Below are 14,293 nucleotides of genomic sequence, written 5' to 3'. Positions count from 1 at the left end.
AAATAGATTTGTTAATTTTGACTGAATAAAAGGTTCCTTTTAGGGATTTCAGTAGGTGACATGAAAAATGTTAATGCAGAGTGATCAAGACAATGGAGGTTAAAACTGTTTGGAAAAATATGTTTCTTTTATAGATCTCAGCTGTTGGAAGAGTTACAGATAATATATGGTAGTGCTGACATTCAGTGCTGTTTTCATCTTAGCAAACGAGTTTTTTCATAAAGCAATTTCTTTTCAAGGAACATATTCTGCAGCCAGTCAAAAAAAAAAAAAAAGCGATAGGCGCGTTTCCCCCCATCTAGTTTAATAAAATTAAGTAATTTATGTCATATCGATATGTCGATATGTTTTTCAATAAACTTTTTCACAGAGTTTTTTAATCTCTTCACTTTAAAAATTATAATTATATATCTTCCTCGCCCTTTGAAAATGGCATAAGGTGCTTCATTGCCGAGTTCTACTGTTCAAATCTTCCTGAGAATAAGAATGTCATGACTCACTTAAACAATGCTTTATTATTCACATTGATCTTTTTTGTAGTGTTCTTTATCTCAAAAACATTGTAAATTAGATATCTTCCTCCCACTCTTTTGTTCATTTGCAAATTTTTATTATTCTAGTTTAAGAAAGCAATGGAGTGTCAAGAGTCAGTGTATATTGTTTATGTTCTTTTTTGCTTTAAAATTACTTTTAACTATAAAAAGTAAGGCTGTAAAGCCTGGAAAGAAAAAAAGCTGAATTTAAAGATGCTTCGAACCATGCTTTGAAGGAACAGTGTGTTTCTATTTTGTTTTCTTACACAAACGATAACTGTAGTTGTAACAGACCTTGAAAGAAGGTTGATCAAGCATTTTATAGAATATTTTTGGATGTGTTAATCCAAAAACACCCCTATTTCATTACCTATCTTATCCACTTCAGTTCTTAGATGTAATTTGTCCTCAAAATATAGTTCTCAGCAAAACTGTCAAATGCATTTACAGTGTGTGAATCTGTCTACATGCATGTGTGTATTCAGAGGGCCACATTTTGAAATACTCAGCACTCACAATATGGGTCAGATTTTCAAAGTATTTAGTTCCCCGTCTGGCACCAAAATAAGTGGCCAGATATTCATTCAATCAGAGAAATGGCTTGTGCAGACAATCATTCAATGGTGTTTGCCAATTTGGGGGTGGGGTGGAGGTTGAAAACACATCAGTGGTGATCATGTTTGAAAAGTTGGTCCTTTGAGTCCAACATTATGTACTTCACATGTACTTGGGCCTGAGACGCCGAGTTTTGTTTCTGGATCAGAACCTCTACACTGTGTAGAGGTTCTAATCTAGAATTCTGGCTCCAACCCTCTAATTCCCACCAGATTTCTGTTTGGTTTGCGTTGTACATTTTGGTTGTTGTGGTGGTGGCCTGAGGTTTCTGACTACAAACTCTTCTACATAACTATGAATCTGGTCACCTCAAGACCCCCTCTGACTCCCTCCATTTTTTTACCTTGAATTCTGTTTGGTTCAGCTGATGGCAAGAAAATCTGTGTGAATTTTTCTATTTGCTAAGTCTTTAGAACGCAGATAAGCTCTTTGGGGCAAGGGACTGTCTTTCTATTCCAGGTTTGCACAGGGACTCCTGGGTCCTTGATTGGGGCTCCAGTGTTACCCATAGCAGACAATAATAATAATAAATAATGAATAAAACTATCTTGCTTGGTCCTTTTGGGTAATGATCTTGTTCTCCAATTTGTCTATTAGCAACATCTATTTTCTTTCACTTTCAAAAAATAAAGCAAATAATTCTAATTTGGGGCTGGTGCAGAGAGCAGCAGTCTTTGTGGCATTTCACCTTTGTGGTAGCTAATCTTTTTTTCCCTGTTTTTAATTAATTCACTCCTGTCTGTGGCTAAGGCACACTGGCATCATGCCATGACTCCTTCTGCGTTTGAGAAGGTAAGAGTCCCCTCTTGGCAGGGCTGGTGCAAACCATTTAGGGCGACCTAGGCAGTCACCCTAGGGCACTACAATTTGGGGGCACCATTTTCTTCGCAGCGACCGTGGCGGCCATATCTTCGACCACCCCGATCGCTGCCAGCATTTAGGTGGAGGGAGCTGGGACAGGGAGCTTGGGGAGAGCCGCCTGCAGCAAGTAAGGGGGGAGGCAGCACGCAGGGGAACTCCTGCCCCAGCTCACCCCCCCTGCCTCATCCCCGAGCACGCCGTGGCTGCTTCACTTCTCCCACCTCCCAGGCTTGTGGCAACCTAAGCTAATTGGCACCGCAAGCCTGAGAGGTGGGAAAAGTGAAGCAACGACAGCGTGCTCAGGGAGGAGGTGGGGCAGAGTGAGCTGCTTCACTTCTCCGCAAGGGGGGTTGCCACAAGGGGGCACCTCAGGGTGGAGGGGGGGAGCTGCTGCTGGGGAGGGGGCACCTTGGGGGGGCCTCAGGGCGGGAGCTGCTGTGGGGGGGGCGCCTCAGGATTGGGGGCGTGGGGGCGAGGGGAAGGGCGCAAGCTGGAAGTTTCGCCTAGGGCGCAAAACATCCTTGCAACCGGCCCTTGCCTTCGGAGACTCCTAGAAGGCACGTCTCTGTTTCTGAGCCTGAAGTTAAGCTCTAAATGGCATAGCTGGTATGTTCTGGGAGCAGCCCCACAGGGAGTTTGTAAAGAAGCTGTCCCGTTATTAGTTGTGGTCAGTGGTTTTTTACACTGCTCTTCTCTGATCTTTTTGCCACTAGGGATGATTGAACCAGTTTGGATCAACCCGAGCCGTTGCCTGAAACCACAACACCATCTTCCCTTTTCTGAACAGAGAACTGAGGTTTTGTATTTATAGTTATTCTTATTAATGTGGCATGCTGTGGCCTGTCCTGGGCACCAGTGCAGGGGAGAAAGAGGGCATGAAGCAGCCCTACTCTCCTGACCTGGCTACTCATATTGTGGGCAGCAGCATGGTCAGAATCACTATTAGCCCGTCTACTTAAGTGGGTCAGAGAGTGGGCTAGGCAGGCACTGCCCCATAAATCTACCAGACCACACAGCTACACCAGTATGCCAGTGGACATATACTCCCTGAAGATAGGGCTGAGGCCAGGGAGGTCTCCTTTTTGGAGAGCGGAAAACCAAGAGATGGATTCAGAGTCACAGTAATGCAGCTGTGTGCTGTCCCACACATGGGGCTTGTGGCAAACAGTGGTTTACTTTCTGAATGACAAAGTATCCAAACCTTTTGAATATGCAAAAATTGAGCTGGAAATCACAGGCAAATCAGCTTTCCTCAAAATAATTTAGCCCTTGAGGTTCCAAGTTGTAAGTTGAAAAAAGAAGTCATTTAAAAGAAAAAAAACCAAATCTCTTACTAATTAAAAAGCTTTGATTTAACATTTGATCCTAGAAATGGATGAAGATTCTGTGGTGTTTTGTTCCTTCTGCACTGCCCAGTCCTAACCAATATTCTTATTTTTGCATTCTCAACTTCATACACTACTTGAACATATTCTATATTTGGGAGATGGGAGGAGGAAATTACTCTTATTTGAATACTGAAGCATATGACAATAGCACCTGAACCAAAGCCCATTGAAGCCAATGGAAAGACTCCCATTAATTTCAATGGGCTCTGGATCAGGCTCCAAAACAACTTTTGCCATTGTCCTCTCCAACTGATGTTCTCATTCAGTTATAGTTCTTGTTATCAAGGGACTTAACAATTTTGTTATGGCTAGAACAGACAAGGATGAACCATGTTATTGAACTTTTTCCAAAACTCTCTTGTATTCTTACAAGCAGAAGTTTGATCATTGGGGCATTCTAAATCCATTTAATGGACTCATCTGTAGCAGTTTTTTAATAAATGCTTTACTACATAGTCCATCCATGTCTGCACTGATCAGGAAAGCATCATAACACCCTGCAAGATCTCTGTTTAAGCAAGCTTCTGGCTAATGTGATTCAAATACTATACTACAGTGTAGGGTGTAGGTTTAATTACCTCCATTTTATGTAGAGGAGGGTAGAGGGAGGCCAAAGGAATGTAAGTTTAAGTGGGATTTCATGATGTATAAAAAAACCTCCATCAGGCTAAAAGAATGAATAGGGAGCCATGAATCCCTGGCATCGGGTGCAAGCTTGTTTGATAACTACCTTGGAGGCTTTATCCAACTGTTGTTCATCCACGTGGAGGAATACAATATTTTGTTCTGATTAATTTGATATATCAAAGCGCCAGGAGTGTGTTTGGTGCTAGAGAAACAAACAAAAAAGACAACCCACAGCAAGGAGGTTACAACTGAAATAAGAGCGGTTCTTCCTCTTCCCATAATGCCTTTTCCTGCCCCTCTTCCTGCACAGTAATAGCACCAAAAGTGCTATTGGCTTGATTTGTTAGCTGTGTGGGCTTTGAAAGGTGCTTAAGAGAGTAAGCTTCCCAAAATCTGACTGATATTCAGTGGAATTTGGGTGCCTATCTCCCTTAGAGCAACTTTTGCAATCTCATCTATAACTGCTATTTGTGCAAATTAAGGGCTTGATCCTGTAAATAATTGCACACATGAGTACCTCCACTAACATATATAAGAGTTTGCATAATGACTACTGTTGGCCCTGCGGGCTGAACTCAGGACCACCATGACCAAAAACATGACCACAACCAATTTGGTGTCCATTAGCTGGTAGGTGTAGTAGACTAAATCTTGTATGGACCAGCCACTTCTGAGGGACATGTAACACACAGAGAACAGAATCAGGCACACTCAAGTTTGTCAACATGCATCCAGCATCAGTATTCTTTATTCACTTATATTGATGCCATTCTTCCTCTGTCACCCTTAGGACTTGTTCACCATTTTATGGATGTATTATAAGACTGTGTGTGAAAGATACAATCCAATCTGGAACCTAACCATGAACCCATGATTCACATGAGTAATCGCACTGAAGACTCATGTAAGTAACTCCTTCCCAGGGGGAGTAAAGAAAGTCACAGCCTGACCTTGGAGATGGAATATTTAGACATCAACTAAATAAAGAGGTGCCACCACTTTTACACCAAAATCAGGCAAATATCCAGCCCTAAGTCTGGCATTAATCCTTTCAGAACAGGGCCCCTGGTTTACTCCTCTTTGAATCTATTCTGTATTCAAAGCAAGTACGTTTTTTTCTGTCACTATACCGCTATTATTAACAACTGTAAATGTATTAAAACATAAGGGCATTCAGTATGTGTATTGTGCATGAGAAATATTGTTACATGACAAGCTCCAATTGGCAAGTGAAAAGAGGTTTTATTGAAGGAAATAGCAGAAGCAAACAGTGAACTATGCAGAATAATGGTAATTGTTCCTTAACATTGGCAGCATACGTTCACTTAATATGACTGCTTCCTCTGTCTCTGCCTCATCCAGACCCAAAGGACCTGTTAGACAAGCAGGCAGCCACCTCTCTCTGGGATCAAGCTGTCAATGCAAACTTGCTTTCTTCTATTTCTCTGAGCTAAGCTATACCCCCAGAGCTCCAGAAGCTTTTCCTGAGTGAAAGCTTAAAAAGCTCTAGCTAAATTACATCACACGAGCTGTTCTCTTCAGACTGACAGAACAAAAGAGGGGGAAAAAATGCCAAAAGTGCAGTCTGAATTACTTCTTAGTTATACTGAACGATTTCCTCATCGTGGTTTAGCAGCACAGATTAATGTCGCCTTGACCTTGCCCAACTAACCCTCAATGAGCTTCCTGCTAATTAGTTTCTGATCAAAGCAAGCTCAATCAGTGGGGGTTGTGGGGAACAATAAAAAATGCAGCACAGAGCTATTGTATTCAGCTCAGTTCAGTGCAGTAGCAGAACATTCTGAGACCTATTCCAATGGCTACTAGTATGATTTGTTTATTGAGTGCCAGAAGTGTGCCTGGTGCTTTACAAATATGTTAGATGATGTGGTCCTTGCTGCAAGCACTTATTATAATAACATCCCAAAATGTGCTTGGTGCACAATCTTATAAGCTCACAATCTAATGCAGAAACACAGAGAAGGCCAGGTCAGGGGTGGGGTGGAGTGAGTCATGGCAGTGATCCTAAAGGCCTCAATAGCCAGCTTTGTCTGAGGCATCGTCTGATAAAGGCTATTACAGAAGTAGAGGGATTGCTAGACATTTCCTAATCTTGCTGCTGCTGAATGGGAGAGGATAAGCAGGCAGACATTCACATCCTTCAAGCGGCCTTAAATTGGATTAAAGAGGTAGAACGTCCCCGTAAGCAGCAAGAAGTGGCCAGATGTGAGGAGAGTTCTTTTGCGATCCTTTCCACTCCAGCAGATAAATAAAGGTAGGCAGAGGTGCGATCTTTTGGGATAAGAGGTAGTTAAATTCTGGTTTAAGCAAAAACTGGCAAGGTTCATTAGGCAGCCAGCAATTGTTGCCCAGAATTTTCAGCTTTGCATTAATCCAAAGTAAATTGCTGGGTTTGAGCAGCTGAAATTCTGCAAACTGAAATAAGCTAGTTTCATGCAGCTCACATTCTGATCCATCCTTTATCAAAAGATCTGTCAAAAGGTGCTGTTGCAAAATTCACAAGAGAAAGAGTATTTAACCTAGGCATCCAAGCAAAGTGCTCAAATAAGGTAAAGTGGGTGAGATAATATCTTTTACTGGACCAGCAGTCTAATAAAAGGTGTTACCTCACCCACCTTGTCTCTCTCATATCCTGGAACCAACACAGCTACAACAATATTGAAAACAACTGACCTAAATATACTGTATGGTGGCCTACATACATTCCCTTCTTACTTCTGAGTTGGATACGTTATTTTACACATATTAAACTGTTGCTGGTTCTAATAAATATGCACACACCCTCTAGCGATGGGCTGAAACTTGAATCAGATGACAGATCAATAAATAAAGCCAAATGATATGGAGTCCAGATTCCCCATGCAATAGTAAATTATATATCATTAAATTCTTTCTTCTGCATAACATTATAACCATGACATTATAACCATATAAATGGTTAATTACCGTAACATCATTTAATATTCCTCACACAAAGGTGTATCTTAGACCAGGTGGGGAAGCTTACCTGAGTCTCCAAGAGGCTGTAAGATAGGACTGGCCAATTCTGAAAAACAAGAATTAAACAAAAAGCATTGTGAGGCTGGATTTTTGGTAGCAGCACTAGTGTGGCCTGGATATCACTATTTTGGAAAAACCAATGCATGTATCCTAAAGCCCTACTATTTTAACTGAAGAGGACAGAGTCCTCTCTTGTACCACTGGCATGCCGTAGGTGCAGAATTCCCATTGGTCCAGAACGTGCTCAATTGCATGTTGTAGGCTAAGTCTATAGTAACTTTTCACCCTGAATGAGTCCCAAAGCACTTTACCTACAGAGGGATCATTTCACTCACCAGTGGAAACAAAGAGTTTTGCGGATGTGTTTACCTTCATCTACAACACTGTACAAAGCTTTAGGACAGGTCTTCAAGAGGAATATCTTTGAGATGGAGTATAGCTAGGCAGAATGAAATGATATTCCGCCCAGGACACCTGCTCTAATACTCTGCGTGTGCATTGGGATCGGAGGACCTGGGAGAGGAACCACCATGAGCAGCAGGTAAGGCCATGAATGTGAAAAGGTGGCTTCCCCTTTCCTTCCTTAGTAACTCTAAAATGGTAGAAACAAGAGTGCCTCTAGCAAAGGATTACATAGCGAAGTCCATTCCAAATGGATGCTGAGAGTCTTCTTAAAAGTACAATTGAGAATTATGATGTCTTAAACTCTGACAGTTCCTCAAACGTTAAATGAACGTGGGCTATTTATTCAATTTCTTTGTGCCCTGATTTATCTTCTGTAAAACAGGGACAACTCCTGTCTATAAAGTGATGTTTTGGATATGCCAGTTCAGCTGCAGAAAGTTTAATCTGTGGTCAATTATGTTGCACGTAATTAAATCTCTGTAGTTATTCAGTTTATGGCCACTAGTTAGCTCCAATAGCTAGGGTAAACTTGACAGGCTCACAAATGTCTTTCCAGCCTGCAAGTTTCCTGTTTTTTTTTTTTTGTCCTCAGTCTCATTTCTACACTTGCCAATACTCCCCCTCTGCTTCAGAGCATTAGTAATGCTAATAAAACTTAGCGTGCCCAGTATATTAGCTAACTGTTTCCATTTTAACCAGAGAAAAAATCTATTTAATTTAGTATATTTGGCATGAGGGAGGTGTATTTGTATCTGGGTTGGGCACATAAGCCAGTTTGTCCTGTCAGAGGCATAGTGCATTATGTTTAATTTTGCTTTTAGCAGTACATTTACTGGAATCTCCTGTTTGGAAAGTTGGTCTGAGCTTTGGTAATCTAATTTTGTTCTGGTGGGTGGCGATGGAAATATGAACTATGGGAAACAAAATGTTATTGCCACATGTGCTGGATTGTGGTTTGGTAGCAGGAGTTGCTTGTAATCGAGTGGTCATCAAAGCATTTCTCAGGGGATGCAATATATATATATATATCAGTTTTCAAAGAGTAAAGAAAGATACAACAGTTATTGTGACATAGGTTTTCAGCATGTTTCTGATTATCCTCTTGGCTGGAGAGTTGGGATTTCTAATTGTAAGGTTAAGGGACCCTTTATATCTATCTCTTGCCTCCTAATCCAATGCTAGACAGCATTGTTTTCTGTGCCTTTTGTCTTCTGCCAAAGGAGACAATCTCTGGCTCATGTGAACATCTTGTTAAAGTCTGTTGAGGCTTAGGGAGTGTGACAGTTTTCCTTCTGAGCTTTTTTATTGGGGATTTTTATGCCTGATTTTCAGAGAGGTCTTTGAAATATCTTTTGTGTATCAATGATTTCCCTGTTGTCCCAAGATGTTGAGGTTGTATTTTTCTCATCTGTTCCTGTTTATATTTTGTTCTGGTTGGTTGTAACACTTTGGCTTGAGACTCTGTGCTACGCTATCATTCTACACCATTCTGAATCTCAGAATGTTGCTAACTGCCTTAGTACTGTAGCAGAGCTGATTTTTGTTTAGAGCAAATTGAGTTTTAAAATCCCTGTTGTCACTTTAAGAAAGGATTGAGTGAAAAGTCTGAAATGTTATGAAAGGATTCCCACAAAAGACTACTGAAGAGAAGAAATACAAAGAAACCAGACAGATTTTCAGTAGCAATCTGGGTCTGATTTTCAAGTAAGCCAGGTTTGCAAAAGTGCTCCGCATCCAATAGCACTCATTGTAAGTGTGATGCTTATGATCAATTTATCAAAAGGCCTCAGTAAAAGGGTTGGTTGAAAAATTTCTAATTTGACATATTTCTTTGAAAACTAGAAACAAGTTTTTCTCACAAATTTTCATGACAGATTGAGCCCGGTTTTTTGACTAGCTGTAGAGCTGGCCACAAAAATTTTCAATAAAAATGCATTTTTTGCTAAAATGTTCCCATCTTTTTTTTTTAAAACCAGATCCACTCCGCATGTACCACATTTTTGAAAATTGGCCAACTAGTTTGATCTGAAATGACAGCTGAGCCCTTCTGAAAAATCTGGATCTGAATATGGAAGTTGATGTTGGGAAAATCTTGCCAATAGGGCACTTATTGCATAATCCTGGTTTGCAGTGGTGAGCACGTACTCATTCTAGTAGTCCGAGAGCATTGATTATGGCTACAACCCCCAGGGATCCATGCAGACTCTGGGGTCCATCCATGCAGATTCAGGATCAGGGATTAAGTGCTCGCTGACGTGAGCCAGAGCTGCATGCTCTAGTCGATAATGAAAATGTATACAATGCTTCTCTGGTTTTCATAATGGGAAAATGACTGCACCACTTCTCCCTCGCAAAAGAACTGGTGTAAAATATTGGTTCTATTTGAGTCAACGGCAAAACTCCCATTGATTTCACTGGAATCAAGATTTCAACTCAGATTTTTTTCTATGCAACTTACTGCAGAACTCCCATTGATATTAATAGGAGCAGGATCACATTCTTATAAACTGAAGAAAAGGCCACGGTTTAGCTGCTTTCCCTTTGCTCTAGTAATTACCTGTACCTATTTTTGTCTCCCCTACAAGCAACTTGGCCCATATCATACACTGTTTCTCCCTCATGTTTCGTTTCAGCTTCCCCAATTTTTTTCAAGGTGTTATGCCTTAAATAATCTTGTTTCATTCCCCACTGCCCTAAAACACTCTGTTCCAGATCTGATTTCATCTTAATTTATATTACCAACTGTGTGTGTTTTGTTAATGGGTTTTATATGCAGCATAATACATATTGGTATAGCACTAATGTTTATAAAAATCAAGTTTCATACTGTACTTATTTCTCTTTTGGTCATATAAAATGCTCAAACATGGCACTGTTGCAGATTAAAAGTCATTTTAAAAATAGGCTTTATGTTTGTATTTTTTCTCACTCCCTTCGTTACAGCCACAAGTTAGTTACTTGGATTAGAGTAATGGAAATCTTGTGGGACCATCAACAGGGCATTTATTTGCTATTGAAATATCAATTAAGATAACATGCAAACTAATATAGTAATCAAATAAACCTGATGGATAACATAAACTTTTTTTAAAGCTGCCGAGGCATGCTAACAAATCTATTTGATCAATATATGGGATGCAAAAAAAGGGAAGACAAGACTGACTGATGAATAAAATGAAACTGACACAAATAGGCTGACAGCCAGTTGTAAGTCTCTTTAGGGCAAATGCAATTAACTCAGAATAATAGACTCAAATTTGATGGTTAGAAATGCATTTTTATTAACAATCACAGCCTGAATCATTATGCACTCCTATGAATAAAATTGTACTTATATTGTGTATGTGTGTGTGTGTATATATGTGTATATATATATATATATATATATATATATATATATATGTACAAAAATAGACCTCACTGGGTAAGAGTGTTGTTTTTGAGAGTCAAAGAGAATAACAGGATTTGATTTAAAATAGAAAAGCATAAACAACTGTAAATCTAAATATTTAAAACCATGACATAAAATCAAGTATACTACTTTTAAGCAATAAGCACCCATCTAAGGACTTCTGGTCCTTTTGGGATGTGAAATTGCAGTCAGGGATTTACAGATTTCTTTTTGAAGAAGAGAAATCATTACTAGAAACATAAGCTCATTCTCTTTACTTTAATAGCTATTTTAAACAGTTCATTTAGAAAATACATTAACAATTTATTGTATCAGCAATATGTTTCTATTGGCATTCAGTCTCCATGCTTTTTTATTTCAAATTATTTCATTAAAACCTATTCGAATTAGCAAAATGATCCTACCAATTTCTGCAATGCTACTCTTGAAAAAGATATTTTCCTGATTATTAACAGGTATGAAGTATTAACATTTTTAAGGGGAGGGAAGATACTCAATTGTTAATGTGTCCTTTTTTTTTGACCTTCATTACAGAGGTTGATTGCTATTTGTGAATTACTTTAAATATTATTAATCTAATTTTATTTCTGAATAAATATAATCTCTAGTTTTGCATGGATCCCATAGGACACAGATATGAAAAGAGATGCCTTGCAGATATGCATATAATGGCAAAGTGTCCTTTTTTTCAGAAATGGATACAATATACAGTACCATTCAATACGTAGAATCTATAGATGATATTAACAAGCATTTTGTAAAATGACTACACTACTGAGGAACCCACAGTGCTTGAGGGTTAAATCAGTGTAAATATCATGACTGGATGACAAGAACAAGTGCTAATAGAAAAAAATAGGCTCCACACTAAAATTACTTTAGGTCAAATGCTGTTCTCTGCTGTGTGGTGTGGACAGGAGCAATGGAACAATGAATGGCCATGAAATCAACAGAAAGGGAAGTGACATATTCTCCACCCCACCGCAGGCTGTGGAAACCCTTTTGTACAAATGCCATGCAGCTGGTCAGTGCAGCACAGGTTTGTTGGGGGTTGTTGGGTTGGAGCCAGGGAGTGGCTGCGCACAATTTATTCTTCTTCAAAAGTGGCTTTAACCCTCCGCATTCGCAGGAAGAAAGCGAGCAATGTACAGTTACACTGAGAATCTGGGCTGCATGACCTCTGCTTGGAAGAGGCCAGTGAGAACCACAGATCCAGACTAACACGACTACCCCTCTGATACTTGACAGAGAGCGGAGACTAGATTCCCCTGTAAATCTATAGGTTCAGACAGGTTTTAAAGCTGCCATTTTACATGCCTCCTCCATATAGCCATAAACTTCTTTGCCCTGAGGGAAGAATTTCTCAGAAACTCCAAAAGGTTAATCCTCATGGATGGGTTTTTTTCAAACACTTTTTCTCCTCCCATGATTTATGACAGGGATATTATGGCTGTCTATCCCAGGGTTTCTTAAACCTTCTTCTGAAGCAGTTGATACCTGCTATTGTCAGAGACTGGATGCCAGACTAGATGGACCACTAATCTGATCCTGTCTTGCAGTTCATATGTGGCTATAGCATCACCACATATCGTGTGCATATATATGTAGATAATAATGACAGTGTGGGGCGGTACAGCATAAGGTTGTTCTTTTCTGAAATGGAAGCTCTTAGAAGTTATTCAGAGTTTGGAACATTAAGGAGTCCCTGTGGAGATGGATTTGTGGGCACAGTTCAGGTGAAGTGGTCACAGTTGCACAATTCATGCAATTTAAGATGTGGCTCTTCAACCTTACACACTTGTTGATTATATCCATATATCTGTCAATGGATGCTAGTGGAAAAAAATCTTAATTCTTGGCTGTGATGTCATCAGAAATGCTGTATTTTGTGATTATAGCATAACTACTGTCAAATAAATCATTTTTAAATGAGGGAAATGCCCTAAAATAACTTACATGCAGTGCTTTAGGATGGAAACAAACTAAAGTTAAAGGGCCAGATCCTTAACTGGTGTAAATGGGTGCAGCTCCTATTGATCTCAGCAGAGGTAAACCCACTTACACCTGCTGAGAATCTGGCGCTATAGGCTTGATCCTCCTTTCATTTCATTGATTTTATACCAGTGTGACTCCATTGATCTCCATGCAGTTACTTACTCCATTGTAGATCAGGAATAAGAGGAGAATCAGGCCCTGGATGCTGATTCTTCACTGGTGTAATCATCCTCCCACAAAATAAGAATGATTCATTTTATCCATAAATGTCTCGAAGCTTGATACGGGTCACATTTAAACTGGTTTGATAACAACCTCACTCCACTGATTTCAGTGTCACTCCTGAATCACATGGATAATGTGAGAGGAAAACCAGGCTCTTAAAATCATATCTTAAATAATTTGTCTCTTAATAGTCTCTTAAAAATCATCTCCTCCAAAAAATCAGCAAGCGAGAATGAGGCTGTTTTTAAGTGCATGCTATTTTTTTCTTAATACAGTTGTCAGTAACAGCAATATACATCTTCAGTAAGTGAGCATTTTCCACAGTGTTTACATCTTTCTGTTCCTCTCATTCATTTTAAAACTGTATTTAATCTCAGAGCTTTGCTGGGTACATTCTCTGATGCTCCTGAGAGTGTTTAAAAGGGGATTGCTGGTGTGTAGGAATGCCACGGCAACATCCATTGTGCCCCAGTTGTATATAGATGGCACAGAAGTTTTTCTGTGCATTGGAAGACAACTGTGTAAAGGGGCAATCCTCATGTAAGCTGACATAAAGACTGCACCAAATAGCCAGACTGAATGGAGAATTTGGGCCAAGGACTGCAGAGTCTTCCTTTTAGGTCATTTCAAGCACTTATTTCGTTCCTTCTCCTCTCACCAGTGAGGTCCAGGAAGCAATGGCTAATTGTCCTGTGTTCAGAGCAATAAGGATTTATGCCAATAATCCACCTTCCCCATCAGTTATCCCACCCCTTTCTCTGATTAGCATGCTGTGCGTGTGACTGTGAAGCAATAAACAGGCAAACTGGTCAAAAAGGCCATTTATAGTAGTAGCTTCTGTTTAAGAGGCGCACCACTAATCAGATTCCCTGAGTCTGAGTCAGCATCAGCCCCTAGGCTGGCTTCTACTAGCCATCATGTTGACTTAGTGCTATAGATGTGAACTGAATGAGCCTGGGTTTTGAATCCGAAGAACAATGCCAACAAGAATCACAGTGGATGGAGTTGGAAAAGACCCCATGGGTCAATGAGCTAAACCCCTTGCATGGAGTGAAATTCTCCTGTAGGCTAATACCTTAGGTGTTTTCTCTAACCTCTTCTTAAACACCTCTGAGTGACAGTGCCTCAAACTCTTCCTTAGGCAGTTCATTCCATTGCCTAATCATCTCCGCTCTTAAGACATTGTTCTACCATCCAAGCTAAATTTTTCC

The 14,293-nt window shown here is 39.9% G+C and overlaps 1 protein-coding gene across 1 annotated transcript in view; it reads right to left on the bottom strand.

The window, feature by feature from the left end:
- MDFIC2 (MyoD family inhibitor domain containing 2) overlaps nucleotides 1–14,293 on the bottom strand; it is a 51,790-nt gene that overhangs the window by 14,258 nt on the left and 23,239 nt on the right. Inside the window, exon 2 of the mRNA XM_030570808.1 lies at nucleotides 7,053–7,091. Coding sequence (XP_030426668.1) covers nucleotides 7,053–7,091 — 39 coding nt within the window. The remainder of the gene's footprint in view (nucleotides 1–7,052; nucleotides 7,092–14,293) is intronic.

This window comes from Gopherus evgoodei, chromosome 7 (genome assembly GCF_007399415.2).
Source record: "Gopherus evgoodei ecotype Sinaloan lineage chromosome 7, rGopEvg1_v1.p, whole genome shotgun sequence".
NCBI lineage: Eukaryota > Metazoa > Chordata > Testudines > Testudinidae > Gopherus > Gopherus evgoodei.
This window is presented reverse-complemented; position numbering and strand designations above follow the sequence as displayed.